The sequence below is a fragment of the Mus musculus genome, chromosome 17, assembly GCF_000001635.26.
Source record: "Mus musculus strain C57BL/6J chromosome 17, GRCm38.p6 C57BL/6J".
NCBI lineage: Eukaryota > Metazoa > Chordata > Mammalia > Rodentia > Muridae > Mus > Mus musculus.
The window spans coordinates 28,412,668-28,436,709 of NC_000083.6; the positions used below are offsets into that span (position 1 = coordinate 28,412,668).

Genomic DNA, 24,042 nt, shown 5'->3' on the forward strand with positions numbered 1-24,042 from the left:
CAACACATTAGCAGAGACAACAGCTCTCATGATCCTAAAGTCTCGTGGCATTAAAGACTTTAAAAGGCACAAATACAAGGTGGTGGCACACATCTTCGATCCCAGCACTTGGGGGACAGAGGCAGATGGATGGATCTCTGTGAGTTCAAGGCCAGCCTGGTCTACAAAGTGAGTTGTGAGTTCCAGGACAGCCAGGGCTATACAGAGAAACCCGGTCTCGAAAAAAAAAAAAAAAAAAAAAAAAAAGAAAAGAAAAGGCACAGCTGGAGCAGAGGCACACAGAGCTGGGGAAGAACTGGGTGGCAGCCTTAACACCGTGCAGAGGGCATCACTCGAAAAGGGAGCAATGGCCAGTGGCAATGTTGGAAACGTAGCCAGGGTTTTTTCCCTGGAGTATGAATGTGTGTGTGTTGCCTGTGGTAAGGTCTGTCCCTCTCTTCGCTGCAAAGAAGGCATACAGATGGGTACTTCTCAAGTCTGTTGCTGAGAGCATGCTATGATTGGCAGTCTTTACCAGGGAGGAAAGAATATGACAGATGACCTGGCATCACTTTGGAACCATGTCACTTACCTGGATTGATGTTTAACCCTTCTTTGTCAGAGGAACATTAAGCAATGCCTAGAGTTGCTATTGGATGGCAGGTAGGTGTCAGACATATTACTGCACACCTTATGGGACAAGGACAACCCTCTTCTGCCACAACTGGGATCCACCACAAACATCCATAGTACTGAGGACATGAAAACCTGTCTAAAAGAAACTTACAGGCTGGAGAGATGGGCCAGTTGTTAAGAGCACTGACCTCTTTCAGAGGTCCTGAGTTCAATTTCCAGCAACTACATGGTGGCTCACAACCATCAGAAATGGAAGTCCAGAGTCAAGGCCTCTGGACGGCAGCTGCCTTGGAGGGAAGATACACTAAGGGCGTGGAGGGACAGCCAACCCTGCAGAACACAGCATTGTGAATGCCCTCGCCAGCTACTTCTTACAGGTGAGAGAGCGGAGGCCAGAGACATGTGCTTTCTGAGAGGTGATATAGAGGCAGAACCACATTCAGACCTTCCTGTCCTAAGATAACTAAGGCTGACACACACTGACCACTCTCAACAGCCTATGGTTTGTCTGGGACTGTTACAAAACAGGTATAAAGAAAAAGGAAGGAAAAAGTAGTCATCTATACTTAGCCTACATAGAAATCAGTCACAATATTTAATTATCTATTTGAGGAGAACAGCAAATTTTTAAAAATTGAGAAAAAAAATCTGAGGGTGCAATGTCTCAAATAGGGTACACCCTTGCCACAATATTCTAAAGAACACTACCAAGAAAAGATAGTGTTCCAGAGAGAGAGAAACTTGAATGCTTTATTAGTTTCTTATGAAAACGTCCTGCCAAGGAGCCTACAGATGTCAAGGTGGGGGTGAGGTTGGGGTAGGGTAGAAGGGAAATGCAGAAGACACTGAGTACGAATTCCATCTGCATTTTATAAGCAACCCAGACTCGGTGGACTCTGACTAGGACAAGCCAATCTGCTTAGGGATGCTCTACCTACATGGGCAGTGTGACACACACACATGGAGACAGTATGGAGAGCATTACATAGAATGTATTGGCAGAACTCCATGTACCAGCAAACGCCCTGGAGATGTACTAACATATGCACTCACACCCCCACCCCCAATGAGGGGAGGAACCCCTTTATATACAACGTAGGAGAACTTGACGTTCTTTTTATGCCTGAAAAGATTTGAAAAATACCATTTGTTGCAGAGATTTCTATTTTCTCGTGGTCTAAGGGGAAAATGAATGAAAGCCATCGCTGAGACAGTAACAGCTAATGGGCAGGGTGGGGCGGTGTGCTAAGTGATCTGCCTCATTACTCCATGTGGGCCTCTGCAACCTTGCAAGGCTTGGGGAGTTAGGTGACTTGCCCAGGTGCCACCACTGGTAGGCTGCAGAGAGTCGTTCAGCCAGGAACTGTACACCTGCAGAGAACTAGCTGCACTAATAAACAGAGGCAGTTTGATTCACTCTGCTGTTAAGTTTGGTAAGTCTGCTCTCCAAAGCATCTACCGCAAGGTTAAAACTTAGATCTGGGCTATGTGTTTCTGAATGCTCAGACTTTACAGAGCCATCTTTAAAGAACTGAACTGTAAGACCATACGTGAGATACCTGAGTGTAGAGCTACTATAATTTTGGAATGGTAGATTAAACATAATCAGAGAACTTTAATCCCAGCACTTGGGAGCCAGAAGGAGGTGGATCTCTGTGAGTTCAAGGCCAGCTTGGTCTACATACTGAGTTTTAGGGCAGTCAGGGCTACAACATAAAAGAATACATCTCATAAACAAACAAAAAACAGATTAGTGACTGTAGGTTATGAAGAACCTACTCTGTAAGGGGGGAAAGCTCTTTCAATAAAAATGAAATAGCTTTATTGGAGAGTGAATTATAGCAAAACCCCTCCAAGGCAAGAGACAGGACAAAAGCACTGTGTTCCCTTTGGTGAGGGCAGCCCACAGAGTCTCAGTCTTAGCAGTGGCAACAAGCAGATGCCATTGCACACAGGCAGCACTCCTGCATCCTCAGGGGCCCATTTCTCAAGATAGAAGAGATGAATTTATGGTATAATTTTAGATCTAAAAATAATAGGAAGCATGTTTTCACAGGAGACTGTCATGCCGGATGGTTCTAAGCTTGGCAGTGCTAATGGCTATCCTTATGACGGGAAAAAGTTAGGCAAAAATGAGTCATCTCCGCTGCCTTTAGGTCCAGGAAGAACAAGCTGGCTCTTTCTTCCTTCAGGGACTCCATAGAAGAACGTGGCATGGATTCAAGTGTAGTAAATCATGCACTACTGCAGTTCCCAAAGCCCTCGCTGAATTCAGAGAAAAGCAGAGCAGGAGAGCCACAGGATCAAGTCAATCTTTGCTGATGTGGCATCCTGGCAGCTAAACAAATCAAAATCAAGGCTACACTGATAGTCCTATTCTTAGATATACTCCAGCTGAGCCAACTCACTCGCAAACTTCTATGGTGGTGTGAGGCCCCAAGTTTCAGACTAACCATCACACAACTCAATGCAATGGCTTCCCTGCGCCAACAAGGCACTGAGAGAGTGAGAATGAGAGTGAGCAAGCAGTCCTTGGTCTTCAGGCGGCCGGGCTGCACTGCACTGAAACGGGCGCTCACGTCTTACCGTGGTCCAAGATATAGAATACACTGTTCTTCTCTCTGCATCTTCACCAGGGCTTTGTCGATCCCAATCGGAATGTCGTGGTCTTCTCCTTCCCCAACAACGAACACCACATCTCGGCAATCAAATGTCCTTCCACCACAGCAGCCTTCCAGGTGGACTGAGGGTGAGGACACAGGACAGTCACAAGCCACCCCTCAGCACTGCCTGCCAAGTGACTGGCCCACAGTGCAGTAACACTACTTCCCCTGCAGTTCATAAGACACACAGTGTCTTCTGGAAGCTTTGCCCACCTAGTCTGAAAGTTTAAGAACAAAAGTTTTTCCATTTTAAGTTAAATGTATACTTATTTTCTTATCTGTGACACAGAGTCAAGATACACTAGCTCATTTAAACACACCATTAGGAGAATGCCATATATCTAGTATTGAATACATACAATGGCTTAACCATCTGTGACAGTATTTTGGTTTGAGATGCTTGGGAAAAAGTATATAAGCAAGAAATAAAGCCTAGGACTCCATGCTAGCTCTCCAATACTGTACACGTTAGATGAAGGTCTCCATGCTAGCTCTCCAATACTGCATACATGTTAGATGAAGGTCACGTGCTCAGGCTGGCCTGAAACTCTTCTTGCTCTTGCCCCTGTATTCCAAGCGCATTAGTACTATAGGCATGTATCCAGTTCTCTTGTGTGGTCATGGAGACTCCAGGGACTTGTGCAATAAGGCCATCACTCAAGCACTAAGTGACCCCCCAGCTCAACTACTTGTAATACTCATGCTATGTGCCTTTTCAATTAGGCCTTTTACTCAGTAAGAAAAATGGACGGCTTGTGAGATAGTTCGATAGGCACCATGATCTCTCTTTGACAAGAAGAGTAGTTTCTACCTCAAATATAGTAATTTCCTAAAATATTTCTTGACAAGGCCGCTTAACTTATTTTGGGCCAGTAATTTGCCTTAGTCTTGAGAAACCACCCTCTCTTAAACATTAGTTCCATACTATCATCTTCCAAGCAATCCAATTACAACTTACTCTACTTTTACTATCTGATCTCAACAGTCTGTTAAAAGCCCTCAAAGTCTATGACTGTTTCGTCCTGGAAACTAGCTTCAAAGCTAATTCCACATTAATTAATTAATCATCTGAGCGGATCACCATTAGTCTAGGCCTGAGAAATGAGAGAAAATTTGGAAGATAAACAGCCGTAAGCTATACATCAGGACCTCAGAGTCGCACTAAAGCTAGGAAAGACACCATCTTGGCTGCTCTTACTGCTGTCAAGTCAAATCCTAAGTCAGTTCCTACAAGACAAAGGCTACAGCAGCCTAGCTCTCAGATGTCGCCTACTGTCTCTTGTTTTATAGCCATACTCATTTATATGATGACTTCTATATATTATATTAACTTTTGGAATGTTCTAGATAAAACAGCTAACTTACAGCCCCCCCCCCCCACTTTTAGTGCACATACAACAGGAAAAACAAAAAACAAAACCAAGGCAGGCTGCATACAGCACAGAGGCACCCAGCTGGGTGGCAGCAGATGCAGTCAACAGCATCTTCTAGTTTAAACAAAGAATTAACCATATTGTAAAGTGTGAGCATCAGAGGCTTGGGCACACCCTGAGGCTTATGGGGTTCTCTGTGGAGAAGAGGTGGTGTCTCCTGGTTCTTAGGTTAGGTGTCTAAGCTGAGCCTGACTTGGGCCTGTAGGCCCAGGTCTTCAGACAGCCATAGCCTACCTAAGGATGAGAGGTAAAGGGAGAGGCAGGGAAAGAAGTGTAGCTTGGTGCTAGGGACCTGCCTAACAGGTACAGAGCCTGAGCTCCGTCCCAACAACCACAATAAATAAATATACATGGAAGAACCAATCAAACAAAACTATAAGTTCATGTAACTACTGTTTTTAAATTTGTCCAGATAACTGAATTTAGACTAATGGATGGTGCTGTCCGTGAGTGCAGGAACTCCTGCCGAGCCACGGAAGCAGCTCTTTGGTACTGAGATTTATCAGTCTGGGCACTGCCAACTGAACAGACTTTCGAGGGAAGAGAACTGAGGTCTACTGTCACACCATCACCTTCCTCCCTACAATGGAGTGCCTTCAGCACGGAGGAAATTATAACTACATTTGTTGTGGCTTTTGGTTGATCAAATCTGAATGTGTTTTCAAAACAGGAAATCCAGACTTCTGCAAAGGATCCCCAATCAGTTTCCTGATTTGCAGAGTGGAATGTCTTACCTCTATGTACAAGCTTATCTACATAATATATAAAAGTGTAATTAAAAATCTTAAGTGTGTGGGGAGGGGGGCTGTTGCGGTAAATTTCTCTAACCCAAATATGCTCCGGCAATGAAAACACAACTCAATTAATATGAATACATGATGTGTGCCTAGTTTGGGCAGATCTACCGCTACACTGCCATCTTCTCCATCTAAGAGATCCCTTAGAACTTGCGGTTTCGGGTGGGTGCGTATGGGGGACTTTTGGTATAGCATTGGAAACGTAAATGAGCTAAATACCTAATAAAAAGTGGAAAAAAAAAAAGAACTTGCGGTTTCTCCAGACCATGTGCTTCTACTCCGCTTTTCTTCTTTCTCCTCCTCTGCATCCTCTCTCTCTCCCATTTTCTCCTTCTTCTCTTCTCACCTTCCTCTCCACCTTCCCTTTATCTGCCCAATCATCAGCTCTCCTTTATTTTACAAATTAAGGTGGGAAGCAGGTTTACAGGAAATCACCTGAGTGCTGACTCATTCCTTGTTCTAAACTACTCACAGGAGAACAGAATTAACAAATATAATTAGCCCCAGGGCTATCCACAACAGGGGGCTGGAGAGAGGGCTCAGCAGACTGACTGACTGCTCTTCCAGAGGTCCTGAGTTCAATTCCCAGCAACCACAGGGTGGTTCACAACCATCTGTAATGGGATCCCATACCCTCTTCTGGTGTGTCTGAAAACAGCTGCATATAATAAATAAATCTTAAAAAAACAAAACAAAACCAAAGACCTAAGTGAGATTCCCAGAGTCTGTAAAAAATTTCAGACATTCTCTTTCCGTGTGCTAAGCATCGCTGTGTGCAGGAAAGATGAATGAATGTCAGAAGAAAGCAAAAAGTAACCAGAAAGTCAGGATGTGACAAAGGCAGAGCAGGAAGGCAATTGCTGGGGCTGGAGACAGTGGGGAAGAGAACCTGCTGCTTGTGCCACAGAGCTGGGGTTCCATTCCTAGCATCTGTATGGAAGCCAGTAACTGTAATAACTGTCTGTGCCTCCAGCTCCTGGGGTCTAATGCCCTCTTCTGGCTTCCATGGGCACTGCATGGATACATTCAGACAAAAAAAGATATACACATAAAAATCTAAAAAGGAAAAAAAAAGGTTTTATTAATTTACATACGTGTGTGTTTGACTATATGCTATGCATGTACAGGTGCCCACAGAGGTCAGAAGAGGGCATCAGAGCCCTAGAACATGGAGTTACGTGGATTTTTTAAGTTGTCCAATTGTGTCTGGAAAATCAGCAGCTAGCCCAAGGTTGCCTGCACCTGATGTCCCAATCTTATTACCTGGGCGTCAGTGGTAGAAGAGGGGAATCATTTCTTCTCACTCTACGTGCACACTTACATACATAATAATACAAATTAGAGATCTTAGGTGACATTCCCGATTCCTCACACATACATGCATGCACCAATCACTTCAGGACATGATGGAATGTTAAGTCAGGAAAAATGAAGGGTCAGAGCTGGTAAACACAGCCCATGATTGTCTCCATGTACATGGAGAAAGGTCACCACAGGCTGGATTGTTTGGCTTCTGAACACTGGTGTGACAAGTCCTGCAAGGTTGCTGACGAGAGCTCGCAGCACCAGGGCCCTGGCAGGCCTCTGCACAGTAAGGACTTGCTCTGAGCGGATCCATGCAGAGGCGCCCGGTTCCTAGTAATCCCACTTCCCCTGCTCTGACTCTGGAAGACCTGTGGGTGCTTTTGACTTTGTATTCCATAGCACAAATACTCATTTCATAAATATTTAATACAAGCCACCATGACTCACTCGGGAGCTCAGCCTCTAGGGCTCAGGAGGTCTGCTGCTAATCTCATCCAGCATGATTTACAGGAAGCAAATGATCTACAATGGTCTCCAAGTGAACACAAGTGCACACAGGAGGCTTTTCTTAGGGATTTTTTTTTTTTTTTTTTTGGTAAAGAGAAACAAACAAGTTTAAAACTGGCAATATTTTCTCTTGACTTAAAAGTCTATGTAACCTGTAAGGGGGGTACTCCAACAAACCCCACAAAGTCAAAGCAAACCAAACTAGCCAAGTTCAGCTGTGCAATCCAGAGTGTAAGCACATCAAGTGAGTCTGGTCACTGCAGACATCACTTAAACTGAGCTCTGACTTATTGTTCTCTTACTGCCCTAGAGCAATTTTGTTTTGAAGAGCACAGAACACCCTGTTCTGAATGTGGCTGGCACATGAACTCGATGTGCTGACAGCAATTTGTTCTCCGATTAAAATGGGGGTGGGGAGCATACAGCAGTAACAAAAACTGAAATGTGAGAACCCCAAAACTGTACAGCTTGTATTTCAGGAAGCAAAACTGAGGAAGAGGCTGCAACTTTTTAAAAAAAGTGCTGTAAATGCCCCAGCCTAAGATGTGAGCTCGGTGAGCGCCTGCTTTCCCTTTTCTAATTATAGTAGCTGGTGTCTGATAGCTCTGCACTCGTCCCCAAAGACTGGGTGATGGGCTCTGAACGGCAGTGTTGTAATGGCATCACTACTAGGAAAGACTGGTCATCTGGCTAGCAGAACCCAGGGTGGGACCAGTCAATGACACTGGGCAAGGGTTCCCAGGAGAGTGGATGTTATTATGCCCCAAGAAGGCAAGCCGGGACTCTTGTAAAGCAGCGAGGTACATTAACCACTGACCACAAGGACATCATTCCTGTCAGGCATGGTGCTCAGACTCCCCCCACACAGCCTCCCTTCCTGCTCTAACTCAGGGGAAGGGTGCACTGCGAGCCAGACCCTAGCCCAGGGCAGGCGCGGGTCCTGACTACTGGAATGGCTTTTATGATCTTAACTGCTCTTCCTTTTACAACAGCAGAGGACTTGAGCACACCTCAACATTAGCCAGTGTCATTCTGCCGCCTAACAACTCTGTCTGTGGTCTCTCCTCCGTTGGTGAGATGATCCTGGCTAGCCTGAAACTGCTAGCAGAAGCGAAGCATTCCAAAGCTAAGTGTAGTGGCGTCTGGCAAGCAGAGGCAAGAGGATCCCAGCCTGTTTGAGAGCAGCTAGGGCTTCATAAAGAGCTGGGAGGTTGAGAGCTACCTGGTGAGACCTGTTCTCAAGCAAACACACATAGCAGCAACAACAACAGGGAGTTTTAAGTACTGAGGAGCTTGGTGATAGGACTCAGAGTAGAGTGCTTACTCCGCACTCTTGAAGCACGAGGTATGAGTCCCAGACCCACACAAAGTAAATAACTAAGAGTTTAGAGTGGGCATAGTGGCACGGGCACTTTGGGGGATTATCACTCAACTCAAGAGGCAGAGAGAGGCAAGAGGACCAGTATTTCAAGGCCAGCCTTAGTGACAGGAGACCTTGTCTCTGAAGAAAACAAAGGGGCTGGACAGATGGCTTGGCTGTTAGCACTTGTTGCTCTTGTAGAGAGGGCCTGGGTTCAGTTCCTAGCAGCCACAAGTGGCTCACAACTACCTATCACTCCAGTTCCAGAGGATAGGATGCCCTCTTCTGCCCTCCTCAGGCACCAGTCATACATATGGTACACAGACATACACGCAGGTAAAGCATGCATAAGCATACAACTGATTTTTTTTTTTAATTGTAAAAGAGAAAAAAGAAGACAGGCGCTACATTAAAGCATTTGAACAGAGCTGGCATTTCATTCATTCATCTGTTCATAGGCAAGCAGTGCATTACGTGTGGGTGTGGAGATGAACTCAGGGAACAACATACAGGGTTATTCCTCACATTAGTAGGGAGGTGCCCTCCAATGAACACTTTAGGATCCCTGTAAGAATGCACTTTTGTCCCACACAGTTGTCAAGTACAAGGAAGAGTCCCAGCAGGCCAGCCCAGAGCTCCACACTGCCTTTGTATGCCACAACACTTAGCACACAGCTCAGGACCCCTATATAAGTATTTACTTAATGACTAATCTGAAAGCAGAGAAAACAGTGGCAATTTACACCAATTTATAGGATTTTTCCTTTCTGAATCTATCAGTCAACATCCTTATTTATTTACTTATTTTTGGTTTTTTGAGACAGGGTTTCTCTGTATAGTCCTTGCTGTCCTGGAACGCCCTCTGTAAACCAGGTTAGCCTCAAATTTGTGATCCAGCAGCCTCTGCTTCCGAGCGCTGGGCCGAAATGTGTGCACTACCACCACACTGGCTTTTGTTTTGTCTGTCCAGTACTCTGATTTTAACAAGCTCCAGGAGGCTGTCAATGCAGCACTGCCCCAGAGCTTTTATCCTGTACGAAATCCTAAAATGAACACTTCATTAGTGGCTTGGATTTTTGTTTGTTTTGTTTTGCTTTCTTTTTTTTTTTTTTTCTATTATGATTCACTCCACTTGAAGACCTGGAGATACTTTCTAGAAAAAGGAGCTATCTACCTCTAAAACACCTGAAAAGAATATACTGCTATTTTCTGAGACACAATGAAATAGTTTTAAAAACCTGTGATTTTGCTGGGCAGTGGTGTCACACACCTTTAATCCCAGTGTTCAGGAGGTGGAGGTGGAGGCAGAGGCGGAGGCATCTCTGTGAGTTTGAGGACAGCTGGTTTACAGAGTGAGTTCCAGGATGGCCAGGGCTATACAGAGGAACCTTGTCTTAAAACAAAACAAAACCTAAGATAAAAAGCAAAGAAAACCCTGTGCTTTCTTCCTGTGGTCATTTGCTAGCCATCACTCAATGTTTGAAAGGCATGTGAACAACACACAGCTCACTCAGACATTAGCATGAACATACATGAAGCCTCTACTCTACTTTTAATTTTAGATATGTTTTTCTTACTTCAAGTACAAGGAATAAATAGCCTGACCATGTCGACATTCTGAGTCCTGGTGCCTTTGGCAGCTGTCATTCATCCATGCATGCATGTCATGTGAAGGCCAGTGGTTGATGCTGGGTATTTTCCTCAGTGGTTCTCCACCTTTTGTTTGAGACAGGGTTTCTCTGTGTAGCTCAGGCTGGCCTCAAACTCACAGAGCTCCACCTGCCTCTGCCTCCCAAGTGCTGGCATTAAAGACGGATGCCACTATGCTAGGCTCTACCTTAGTATTTTAAAAACAGGGTCTGTCACAGGACCTAAAATTTATTGATTTGACTAGACTGGATGGCCAATGAACTCTAAGGGCCTCTCTCCCCTGTTCTACCACACCACCCTAAGTCAGCTTTAAACAAAGATGGTGTGTGCAGTCAGTGTATGTGTATATGCACACATGTACAGATGCCTTAGGGGCCTAAGAGGGCATCAGATGTCCTGCAACTGGAGTTGTATTGTGTGTCACCCAACATGGTGTCAGGCATTGGGCTCCAGCCCTCAAGTGTTCTTTTGCTGGCCCGGATATTTTTCTAGCAAATTCTACTATATCTTGTAAGAATTTAGCAATTTCATCAAGAGTATAACTGAATGAAAAGCTACTTCTTCCTGCTTGTCACTGTCACCTGCCCTTTCTAAGTCTTAACACACTTTCTGTCTGTGACTGATGAGATGAACCCTTATTTTCCTCCTTCCTTACTCTTCCCCACCCCCACTTCTTGCCTTGCTCCCTTGCCCACTGCTCAGATCACCAGTCTGGACTAGAGGACCTGCCCGCGCACGCCTCTCCTCTAACTCTGGAGGTCAATGTTACTGAACATCAATTTCCAGACTTCCTTATCCTCCCCATTTTCAGAAGTGTGGATGGGTTTTTGGTTTTGTTAGTTCTGAATTGTCTCTTAAACGACTTCTGAGTTTTCTGTTCATCTCCCTTACACCGTCTCATACTTGCTGACCAATGCTCACCATCTGCACACATACACCTAAAGATGTTCAAATGACTGCAGCTACCTGTCACTGATATCTAAGCAGGCCACATGACAGTCCATTCCCAACAGGGTGATTGTGAAGGATATAGGTGCAGATTCCTTATGTATTATTAGGCAGCTATATATAAAAGGTTGGGGATGCCCTGCCTTACTGTTGATGTATGGAAAAGATTCCTTTTAGAGAAAGAACCCTTCACAACATTACTATTGTGGGGTTCTGCCACGCCCAGTACATAATTAAGAATTTCCAAGACACTGCACACTCCTCTGCTCTGCAGTCTACCTCTGACCCCTGCAGCCTCTGAGGCTCCCTGCTGCACTCTAGAACTAGGCTTTAGCTTTTGAGCAGAGATCACAGTGAGATAGACCCTCAGGCAGTCCATTTTCAGACCTTGGCTGCACACTAGAGTCACTGGGGAGTTTAAAAACTATTTGCCTCTGCCAGTTTCTCCCCTGAGATATATTTAATGGGTTGGAGGCTTGGGCACTGAGATCGTCCCCACTAGCCAAGACTGAGATTTCTTGCAGCAGAGGCTTCCTGGTGCGGCTGGCTGCCCCATATTGCTTTATAGCAGGTCTGATGATTGCCCCAGAGCCTGCTGTGGCTCCCTTGCACCAGCTGACTGTGAGCTTGGAGTTCTGCCAGAGCTGGTTGGGAAGAACGGTATGTACCTCTACAGAGGTCTTCTCAACACCTGCTTTGGGTTGGATTTATAGAATCCAGTTTCCGTCAGTCCGAGCCGGTCTACTTTATATATTTCATAAGTTCACAATTCTAATCCATCTCTCTCTGTCTCTCTCTTCTTTTTATTTTTTGAGACAGGGTCTCACTATGTAGCTCGAGCTACCCTGGAACTCGATAGTAGACCAGGCTGGCCTTGAACTCACAGAGGTCCTCCTACCACTGCCTCCAGAGTGCTAGGTTCTAAGGTGTGGACCACCACGACCTTCTCTTTTTACAGAGTAAATCTCTCCCTTCTCCACCTATACCACTGTATCGGGTTAGGAGGTGAGAGGGAAGAAAAATTCCCAGAATAGGAACCTGGAGATTACAGTTGGAGCTGCACCACACACTGCAGCTACAGTCAAATGGAGCAGAAAGCCTGGGGTAAAGGAGCCCACAAGCCTGCGCTCCCACAGTCAGTTCCCATCACCAACACTAACAAGCTGAAACCCAAAATGCAAGTTTGTACCAGACGGATGGGGGCTACTCAGAGCCCTACTTCAGTGTAATACGACTGCCCATGACAGCAAAACTTTCGCACTGCAATGCAGCCAGGGCTAGCACCTAAGCTCAAGTGTGACGACTAAGGTGTCAGTCATCATAGTCAATCCCCCTAACCCTCAGCACACACTGGTTCTCTATCTGATGGAAAAAGGACAACACTGAAATACAAACGACAAGACAGTCATTTTATCTGGCAAGAAAAAGCACGGGAGAACCCATGGCTGATTTGTAAGAGTGAGAATTCTGATAAGAGTAAATAGCACACTGTTTTGAGAAAAAAATGATTTTCACAAATATAAAAGCAGCACAGAAGACCATGATGTAGCAGGCCTTCCATGTAGCCCACTCACTCAGAACAAAGCCTACCACTATTAAGATGATATAAAATCAAAATGAAGACTGTCACTAGAGACAAATTAACCAAGGATTAGGTGTAGGAAATGAAGAGTCAAGAACTCCTTCCATAGATCCAGGTAAAGGAAGCAAAACAAGTTATGTAAACACAGCAGAGAGGGTTAGAAGGGAAAGCCCATTGTATAAGAGGTTCCCCTGCCTGTGCCACAACTATCACAACTCAAACAGGAAAAATCAGCCCCATTTACACACAAGAAAACTTGATGCTCAAGGGTGTTAAAGTTGTCTGAAGATGTAAATTAGGCAGTAATTGCAAGATTCAATAGTTGAGACTAAGACCTCCAAAGTCCCTATGTACCCCATGTCTTACCATCCACTGTACCCAGACACTCTTAGGTGTTTACCAGAATGTGTGGCCTGATGCAGTCTAGGACTGCAGACGTAAACACACTGTGGCTGTATGGGAAAGAGAAGTTCTGGATGAGGGGAGGAGAACAAACGTGTGGTGCTGTACGGCACCGTGTGTACTCACAGCTTTTAAGAAGTTGTTACGTGCATGGGTCATTTGCTTGCGTGTATGTTTGTGGACCACATGTGTGCCTGTTGCCCTCAGGGGCTAGAACAAGGCTTGAGATTCCCTGGGAGTGGAATTATAGACAATTGTGGGCTGCCATGTACACACTGAGAACTGAACCTATGTTCTCTGAGAAAGCAAGCAGTGCTCTTACCTGCTATGCCTAGTACTCATGTTTTAAATACAAATGTGGGGCTGGAGAGATGGCTCAGCGGTTAAGAGCACTGAATGCTCTTCTGAAGGTTCTGAGTTCAAATCCCAGCAACCACATGGTGGCTTACAACCACCTGTAATGAGATCTGACGCCCTCTTCTAGTGTGTCTGACAGCTACAGTGTACTTACATAATCAATCAATCAATCAATCAATCAATCAATCTTCGGGCCAAAGAGAGAAGAAAAAAGTGTCTGAAGACAGCTACAGTGTACTCACATATAATAATAAATAAATCTTTAAATACAAATGTGTCTGACACAGAGATCCATGCAGATGCAGAGGCTTGTCTATACTTTGGAAGTGTCCTACCGAGCTGTCTGCTAAGATGCTCTAGGAACATGAAGTCCCGCCACACACACACACATGAGCATGCGGCACTGTTTCTAGATGCTATTTTCCAGTGGAAGGGAACAGAGCTCGTTGGAAACTGCATGATCTCAGAACATCTCACAGCACCATAAAGTGAGGAAGACAAAGCAAAAACAGTTAAGGATGTTCTCAACAACAACAACAAAGCACAGGCAGCAATGTGGTGAACCCCAGGAAGGAAGGTGTTCCCACCAGTCAACACTGGGGCAATCTGAGCAGCAAGGGAAAGCATCCTATGGGAGGGGGACAATACCCCTAGGTGCTTGGTGACAAAGTAAAAGGCTGAATCAACACAGGGAAGAGAGACAGATCTTCCTTGCAGTAGAATTCCAACTAATGAATGTAAAATGAGAAAGTTACCACCAATCACACAGCACAGTGATAACTGCTGTCCAGAGACCTCACTAGTGCATTGTGGACGCAGTGCATTGTGGACGCTGTGGAGAGGCTGGGGGCTTCCCAGCATTCCGTTTCTGAAGCACTCAGCACTCACAACAAAGAATAACTTGACAAAAGAGAAGCATGGGAGGCTCTACCCTAGCCCTCAGTCACCAGTGCCAAGTCACCACATGCCTCTTGACAGGGATGGTGATGATGGTGGTGATGATGATAATGATGAGCTAAAGAGGGCATAGCGCCACGCACAGGGCATTTTCTAATAGCTCAATCTAGTCCCTGTGGGCATAAGACAACAACTATGGGATTCTCTAGCAAATGGAAAGTTGTCTTCAAAAATGTCAAAGTTGCTGGGCGATGGTGGCACACGCCTTTAATCCCAGCACTCGGGAGGCAGAGGCAGCAGATTTCTGAGTTTGAGGCCAGCCTGGTCTACAGGACAGCCAGGGCTACACAGAGAAACCCTGTCTCGAAAAACAAACAAACAAACAAACAAAAACAAAAAAGTGTCAAAGTCACAGGAAACAAAGATGGAAGACTAATTCATTGGAATAGAATAAAGCCATGAGGGCTAAATGCAGCTCCAGGTTTTGAATTTGTATCCAGACTAGAAAAGAAGTTAGTATGGTAACGAGAGTGGGACAGGGGATGGCCCTATTAACTTCCTGGTCTCAACAAATGCCCTGTCTCAAAAACTAAATCAAAACAAAACAAGTTGTTATGAATCACTGACTCTGGAGGAGTTCCCACAGCACAGGAAAAACCCTGGTGTATAGATTTGAATTTTTCATAATAAACGATGAAAACATGTTATGAGTAAGCTTTTAAGTGGCTGTGTCACAGCTGTCTCTAGCCTTTTCGACTTTCATAAGCACGACTCCCAATGTGGGTTTTTGGGGCTCGCAGAGCCTTTGAGACCAAGAAGCCCAGCACAGCCTCAGTCTTGGAAGAAGTGAGGGCGCAGGAGAGGCCCAGAGGTGCAGAGCCAGCCTTAGATCCCAATTTCCTGTTCCTGGTTGAGAGCTTCTTTGTTTAGAACCAATCCTGAATGACATGTTACCTATAACACTGCAAGAAGAAAATAACTAAACCCAAACTAGACTTGTGTAATAAAATATTGGTCTAAATATTATATACATGCTAAAATCAAGAAAATCATTCTAGTTGTTTTAGATAGATTTTCTTCTTCTTATAGACAGTTTAATGACTTTTTCTCTTAGAAGCATGTCTCCTTCCTCAGGGAAGGCTGGCTCCCGGCAGTACTCACTACTCACCTTTTACCGTTGCTCCTTCGTTTGGGTTTGAGTATCCCTCGCCTTTCCGTTTGATTCTACGGATAACGCCTGAATCTTCAAATAAATCCTCACCTTTGAAATCAAGGAGCTCAATCTAGAATGCAAAGATGAAAGCCAGTTTAACAGTTATTTTTATAAAACTTTAAGCTACATCTTTATCTATACAGCTTAGATAAGAGTAACGTGGGACATGAGAGCGATGTACTCTGCAGTTCTTGGAAGGAACTCCGTGTAATGACACCGTCTAGGACTGCATCCTGTGGGACTGCCGTGCAAAGACAGACAGGAAATAGTAGGACAACTGCCTTGTGGGCAAAAGGCCAGGAGGACAAGGTGCTGGCGCAAAACAGTCTTGGCTGACTCTGAGGACAACCGCTTCCCACCCCAGACTTGTGACCTTGCCACCTTAAGATTTAAGAAACTGGCCTTCAACTGACTTGAGAAGTGCTTTCACCGTGTTAGATAAAGATCCAGTTTGGCCAATTATGTGTAATTAATTCAGCGCAGTAAACAATGGACCACGACTCACAGCTCCTGATGGATATGAGGAGACAGTCGGAAACCTTCACAACTTTACACTCCCCACCACCATTTCCAGCCTGTCAGGATGCATATGACTTACTTCCTCTACTGACCAGAACTTTTACTTCCACATCTGTGACTTTTGTTTGTTTGGATATGCCCACTTTGTGCCAGACACATTTCTAAGAAAGCACTGGCACACCCCCTGGATGTGTGGGAAACAATTCAAGAAGCCAAGCTCCAAAATAAATAAGCTGGAGCAGGCTGCCAGCGGCCAGCGCAGCTCCGTGTCATGGCCGCACATGCACAGCACTACACATACTTGCCTCAAAAAAGAGAGTTGCATTTGATGGAATTTTTTGGAGGTGGCCAGCCGAGCCATAAGCATATTCTGGTTTACATAATAAATGGCAGATCTCGCCTTTCTTCATAGTAGACACCCCAATGTCCCAGGCTTTGATAACCTGGCCTAAGAGAAAACAAGAAAACAAAAACAAAAACCAAATCTGTCAAAGAAAATCTTCAAACAAACCCCAGATCTGCCAAATCATAAGAACTGTAACATTTGGGAAGTTTCCTTTCTTGCCAACTTGAGAAACTCAGCTTTACTGCTCTCTTATGGACCTGTAGCAGGCAACCTGTTCAGTGTCAATATTTACAAGTCTTTGTTCTGAAAGTTTAAGACAGCCTCATAATGCAGCACAAGGTGGCCTAGAACTCTGAATTCTGGCAGATGGTGTCTGGGTCTAGGACTCCTGGATGACAGACAGGTGTGTGCACCATGCTTGAGTAATACTCTTATCATGTGCAGCATGAACTATGTCTCATTTAGGGGCTGGAGACATGGCTCAGCGGTGGAGAGCACTGGCCACTCTTCCCAAGGACCCAGGTTCAGTTCCCAGCAACCACCTGGCAGTTCACAGCTGTCTGTAACTTCAGTTCTAGGGGACTGATCCCAGCACTTGGGAGGCAGAGGTGGGTAGATCAAGGCCAGCCTGGTCCATACAGAGTGCCAAGACAGCCAGGACTACATAGTGAGACCCTGTCTTGAAAAACCTAAACAAAACAATACAAACCAACACCTCAATATATGGCAGCATATTATCATTCAATTCTGAACTCCTTTTTATTTAATAGCTTCACTTTCTTTCTTGATTACTAAAGGGAGGATTATGCACTGTAGGGGTTCAAAGTACCAGATTCCAACCTTAGGTTTGCTTTGCAAACCTGTGCAAGTTTAATCTGTTTCCTGACCCAGACAACATAATAACAGCCCCCACCCCAAATGCATGGCACAGTATATACACACAAAGAGTCTGGTATTTAGTAAAGAATAAATTATTTAGTAAAATAAAGAAAAGCTGCTGCCCTCACATTCACCACCACATATAACTCCCTCTCTTTTGGCCTTTTGAGATAAGGTCTTATTACACAGTCCAGCTAGTCTCAACTCGTAATCTTCTACCTCATCTTAAGAAATGAGCCGGGGCTGTGAGATGGCTCAGTGGGTAAGAGCACTGACTGTTCTTCTAAAGGTCATGAGTTCAAATCCCAGCAACCACATGGTGGCTCACAACCACCCGTAATGAGATCTGATGCCCTCTTCTAGTACATCTGGGGACAGACTTATTTATAATAATAAATAAATCTTTTAAAAAAAAATGAGCCAGCGCTCCTCTGTCTCACTCCTGTGTGATTAATGTATGACCTGTGTATGACGTGTGCCTGTGCCCTGGTGCACATGTGGAGGTCACCAGAAGACAACTTGGTAGAGTTGGTTTCTCCTTCCATCTTCACATGGCTCCAGGGGTCATGGCTGAGGTCACCCAGCCACCTTACCAGCCCCATCTATCTGACTCTTCTTTTAAAATGGACTACTTTACTTATTGTATGTGTGCATGTGAAAGTCACAAGAACTGGTAGGAAATGATACTGTAATATAAAAGTACACCCTTCTCTTGTCCCTTCCAGGAGCCTGCAGTGCACAAGTGCTGCTACAGAAGGGCCTGGCATTGTTACTGCTGTCATTATTGAGACAATCTTATGTGCTCCAAGGCTGACCTCCAACTCCTCTGTCACCAAGGCTAACCCTGGACCTCCTTCTCCTTTGCTCTCCCCTGTCTCCCCCTCTAGTGCTGGAATTATAGGTGGGGACCACCTTACCAGTTCCCCGATCAAATTTCTGAAAAGCAACACCAAGAAAACATTGAAACATAGAGAACACCATTTGAAAACTTCTGAATCCTTGCAACCAAGGAAATTGTCAATTTCCTGGTTAATTTCCTTTAAATTATACACATAATTTTTGTTTGTTATATTTTAAACCTTTACACGCCTATTCTTAGAACTGAGATGATTCATTATTTGGCTCCGTAGCTTCTCAACATAGTTTACATTATAAAAGCCCCTTTCTTGACTTTGTCTGAACACGTGCCCTTTATTAACCACAGTATTCCAGCTCTAGTCCAGGTCGCTGCTTTCCTGTGCTACCATCAAAGTCCAGAAAACAATCGTGTGTCTAACGTTCTTTGTATAGTGAAAGCCTGTAACTGATAGGACCAGGTCTGGCTGATACATTAATTTAAACTAAAAGCGAGGAATCATGCAAAACAACATATACTTCATTTTAAAATTTAAAATATGGCCAGCTTATTAATTCATAGTATGTTAGTGGCCAAGGCTCTGTCAGTGAGTATGGCCAATCCTGGTTACAGAAAAACTCCTTTAACGTGATCCGAACAATGCAGGTGATCAATATGCAGGCTCTCCTGGTGACGGGCTCTGAAGGCGACTTACTTTAACTGTTTATCCACCTCTAAGTCAATGGCATTTCAAGAATGCTTTCAGCACTGCTCGTAACAAGTCTGTATGAGTATCCTACAAGTCTCTCAGACAGCTCCTCCTCCTTTTTACCATTAATCTTGATGTTTTCTAAGTCTACTGAAACAAAATACTTGGAAAAAGTATACATGGGTAGTTAGGTTAAAGACTCTTCCTAAGAGAAATAAAGCATAGTCCTTGGCCATGGCCAGGTGCTGACACTCGCTGCAGGCTCCGTTGTCTGGGGCGAGCCTGGGCTCGGAGCAAGGCCACATCAGTCTCTGACTGCACACAGTCAAGCTTATAAAACACCAACAGCAGACAAGGTCACTGCATAACCATCAGAAACTCAGACAAAACAAGAACACTTCAAATTTTCATCTAAGCTTGGATAAAAGATAAGGTCACTGTACACCCTACAAAATATCAAAGAGCCCCCTCTCCTGGCTGCTCTGGGCAACTGTTGCACCTCACCATAGATTAATATCGTCTCACTCTGCTCTAGGCACAAGTCTTCATTCTCCAGCACAGGATTACTCAATATCCTTTCTACTCCAGAGCAAACTTCTGCTTCTTCAGAACTCTCCCAGACCACACGAGAGCCCACAACACTACCAACATTCTTTCTGCCACACACCCCACCATCCTGACATGTACCCACTATCCTTTCTGACATGCACCCCAACATCCTGACACGTACCCACCATCCTTTCTGACACGCACCCCAACATCCTGACACGTACCTACCATCCTTTCTGACATGCACCCCAACATCCTGACACGTACCCACCATCCTTTCTGACATGCACCCCAACATCCTTTCTGACATGCATTCTCCAACCCTGTACTGCCCACTGTATGCATCCTTTCTGGAAGGGGCTGAACCTAGATTGTTCAACTGTAGTGTGCTCCTGGCGGTCTGTGGCTGGAGAGGGCCAATGCCAAGGGCACTCATGGGCACAGTGTGTGAAATATCGCTCAGCTCATGGGAACTAGTTGTATCACTCAGGCTATCTGCAAACAAAACTAGAGCAAAAGCTAGTCTGGAGCTGGTTAAACACTATGGCAGGACTCCTGTAGGTCTAGTCCCCAGAAGGAGAACCAGTGGGCCACAAGCATCAATGTTGCAAAGAGCCTTCATCTTCAGGATCTTTATCTTGCAGACAGAATATTCCAAAAATAAATTTTTTAAAAATTGAGTCCTACATTTGATCTGGGTCTGGACCTCAATTTTACTACCTCAAACACAATGTTTCCATTTTAGTTCTATTCTTTTTGTAACAAAGTATCAAAGAATACATATTCATACCTCTTGTACTTACAAAGACACAGGCAATCTGAGTTTAAAGGCAATGTTGGCAAACAGCTCAGCGGTCAAGTGTAAGGCCCTGAGTTAGAGTCCCAGCTCCACTTAAAGCCAGGCCCAGCAGCAGTGCTGCTAAGGCCAGCACTGGGAAGCAGAGAGAGGAGGACCCCAAGGCTCGGGACAGCCAGTGGCGCCGAATGGGGAAGTCCTAGGTCCAAAGAGAACTCCTTCCTCAAAAGCAGCATGGACAGCTCCCACGGCTGAACTCCACACACATGCGTACAAACATGACACACATCTGCACAACACACACAAATAAATATGTAAGTAAAATGTACACTAGCCCAGGATAAAAACAATGGACTATATTTTTTCCTTTCTTCTGTAGTGATATATACATTTTCTGGTTAAAAAACCCACACAATACTTTAAAAAACATATAGTTTAAATATGCTAATACTTCCCTTGATAATAAAAACTACTTTATTAATAACTGACTAGTGTTTTTTTTACTGTGTAACTCCTCTGACTTCAAACATGTTTCGCTGGGGTTAAACAAAGTTTATCATCTTAAGCATTTTTCAGTGTGCACTTGATGTGACTACATGTATACGCTGTGCGACCTATCTCCAGAACGTTCTGGTTTTACTCGTCTGAAACTTTATACCTGATCACACACCTTATTTCCTCCTCCTCCTCTCAGCCACCAGCAAAGACTTTTTTCTACAGACATGTAATACAAGTGGAGGCACACAGCTTTCATTTTTGGGTTGGATTATTTCATTTAGTAGGATGTCTTTGGGGTTCAGGATTGGGGCTCATCACTGATATAGCATGTGCCAGACTTTTCCTCTCCTTTAAGACTGAGTAATATGGTCCATGTGATGGAGCATGCCTTTAATCCCAATACTCGGGAGGCAGAAGCAGGAGGATCTGTGAGTTCAAGGCCAGCCTGGTCTACAGAGTGAGTTCCAGGACAGCCAGGGCTACACAGAGAAACCCTGTCTCAAAAGAAACACAAAAGAAATATTAGAGCTGGAGAGACGGCTCAACAGTTAAGAGCACAGGCTGCTTCCCTCAGGACCCCAGTTTTAATCCCCAGCTACCACCAAGCAGGCAAAACACTGATGCACATAAAATAAGAATAAATAAATAAATAAATAAAAGTTAGAGAAAAAGGAATTTAAACACAAGACTCAGCTATGATCCAGCAGTCCACTTCTGGATGGTGATCAAAAAGAACTGTGTAGAGGGTCTCATGTTTATACACACGCTCACAGCAAGTGTGAGCCACCGTGATCCAGAGGTGAAGCAACTCAAGTGTCCTTCAGCACCTGACTGAAACAAAATGTGATATGGCCTCATGGTGGATTATGTGGAGGATTAAAGGCGTGTGCCACCATCACCAAGTTTCAGTACTTTTAATAAGTGTATTAACTGTGATGTAAAATGTCTTTTAGGCTTAGTATTATGAGAAAGTATGACACTTCTTTTAAAGTACACGTTAACTTCACAATATCATCAAGCAAGAACATGCATTCTGAGTCTATAAGTCCTACAAACAGCAATGCATCACTGCAAAAAGGAAAGCAGCTGGTGTGAGCAGGCTGCGGCTGTTCTTAGACCTGGACTGGACTGTTTCACACCTTGGGAATGAAGAAACTTCAGGAACACAACCTGGGGTGTGAGTCCTGGCTGACTCACTGTGCACAAGTGAGCAGACACTGTGACCCTCTGTACCTCTGCCTCCTCAGGTACAAACAAAACACTTTCAAGCTGTCAGACTCTAAACATACTCAGAGTTTAAATGTAAGCATATATTTAAAAGTGTATACTCAGTAATTTTCAGCAAGGGAGATAAGAGACATCCTTAGAAAAGGAAAACTGGACATTGAAGTTTTCTATCATTTAGTACTTCACAATCAAGGAAGGGTGCTTCAGAGAAAAAAAATCAATTTGGACAATGGCACCACAAACAAAAGTAACGTAAGCACAGGAGGGGAACTATCCTGTTTCTATCCTGGGACACAGTCCTCTGCGCTAACAACCAGGTCTTAGACTGATTCTGTTTCTCTTTCCCAACTTCCTCAGACAAAAAAAAAAAGACTGGCTAAGCATTGTTTCAAAAGGTTTATATGACTGCTCAGTAAGGAGAGTTACGACACAAGAAGTTACAATCGTTTTTTACTGTGACTGCAGTAAAAACTTTAAAGCCACCAGTAATCTTTTGCTGTAATAACAATAACACCCAGGTGTGCACTATGCTGGGCTGATGTACATAGTGGTGTGTGCTATCTTCACCCAACATTGCACAGCGGTTGGTAGTAAGAACAGTCATTTACAGTGTAGGGGATGAGCTCAGTCAGTACAGGAAGGCAGTGGGCATACAGCAGGAGGAGGGGCAGTGCTCTATTGTATATGTGTTTTTTCAATAAAGTTTTTATAGTCAGGCTCATAATAGTCCTATTTAAAATACTAAAATCAGCCCAGGTGTGGTATTGCATATCTTTAGCCCCAGCACTCAGGAGATGTAGGTAGACCTCTTTTGAGTTCGAGGCCAGCCTACTCTACATCGTGAGTTCCAAGATAGGCAGGGAAGACTATATCTTAAAACAAAACAAAACACTGAAGTCATACTAGAATCCCAAAATTAGCCTGGAACGTCTCTTTGGAATATTTCTATATACTCCTTTGGGAGACATATACTATAAGGGACTAGAGAGCTCACGAGACAGTATTTATACTTCTTCCTTTTTTTTTTTTTTATTTTGATGAAGCAGCAACTGTTATAATATTTAATATAAAATCTAAATGGCCTAGCTAATTTTTTTTCTCTTTTCCTGAGACAGGGTCTTGCTGTGAAATACAACACAGCTTTGAACTTGGCCCTCTCCTTTGCCTCCTGTGGTAGTTAGTTTATATCAACTTGAGGAGAGCACTCAACAGGAAAATGCATCGGTAAATCTAGCTGTAGGCATTTTCTTAATTAGTGGTTAATTGGGGAGAATCATTGTGGATGCTGCCATCCCTGGGCTAGTGATCCTGGGTTCTATAAGAAAGCTGGCTGAGCAAGCCATGATGAGCAAACCAGTAAGCAGCACTCCTCCCTGACCTCTGCATCAGCTTCTGCCTGCAGCTTCCTGCCCTGTTGGAGTTCCTGTCCTGACTTCTTTCAATGATGAACAGTGCTGTGGAAGTGTAAGCCAAATAAACCTTTTCTTCCCCAACTTGCCTTGGGTCATGGTGTTTCATCACAGCAATAGAAACTCTAACTAGGACACCTCCCAACTGCTGAGAAGATAGGTGTGTGCCATTATGCTGGCTTATGTTTCTCTGTTCTGTGGTCAACTGAACACCTCTGTGCTTCTGACCCCACTGCTTCCAATCTGCCAAGTGCTGGCATTACAGTCGGAAACTGCACCTGAGGATCAAACTCACTCTGTGGATGCCAGGGAAGCACTCTCACTACAGAACACCACCCCAGTCAGTCCTCAGCTGTCATTTTTAATTTTACAAAAGTGAAATGTTTGACTTGATATAAGCCAAGAGGAAGTCATTTGCTTGCTTCTGACTGAAGATGTAGAAAAGAACAAACTCACAAGGACCTGGGAAAAGGCAGGAGGGCAGCGTCACAGAATTCCTAGATGACTATCAAAAGAGGTTCAGCAGGTCATCTGCATCAAAGGGCT

The 24,042-nt window shown here is 44.4% G+C and overlaps 1 protein-coding gene across 1 annotated transcript in view; it reads right to left on the reverse strand.

The window, feature by feature from the left end:
- The window catches only part of Fkbp5 (FK506 binding protein 5), an 87,397-nt gene that overhangs the window by 13,915 nt on the left and 49,440 nt on the right, over positions 1 to 24,042 (reverse strand). Inside the window, exons 4-6 of the mRNA NM_010220.4 lie at positions 16,554 to 16,696; positions 15,685 to 15,799; positions 3,202 to 3,358 (exon numbers count right to left, since the gene is read on the reverse strand). Coding sequence (NP_034350.1) covers positions 3,202 to 3,358; positions 15,685 to 15,799; positions 16,554 to 16,696 — 415 coding nt within the window. The remainder of the gene's footprint in view (positions 1 to 3,201; positions 3,359 to 15,684; positions 15,800 to 16,553; positions 16,697 to 24,042) is intronic.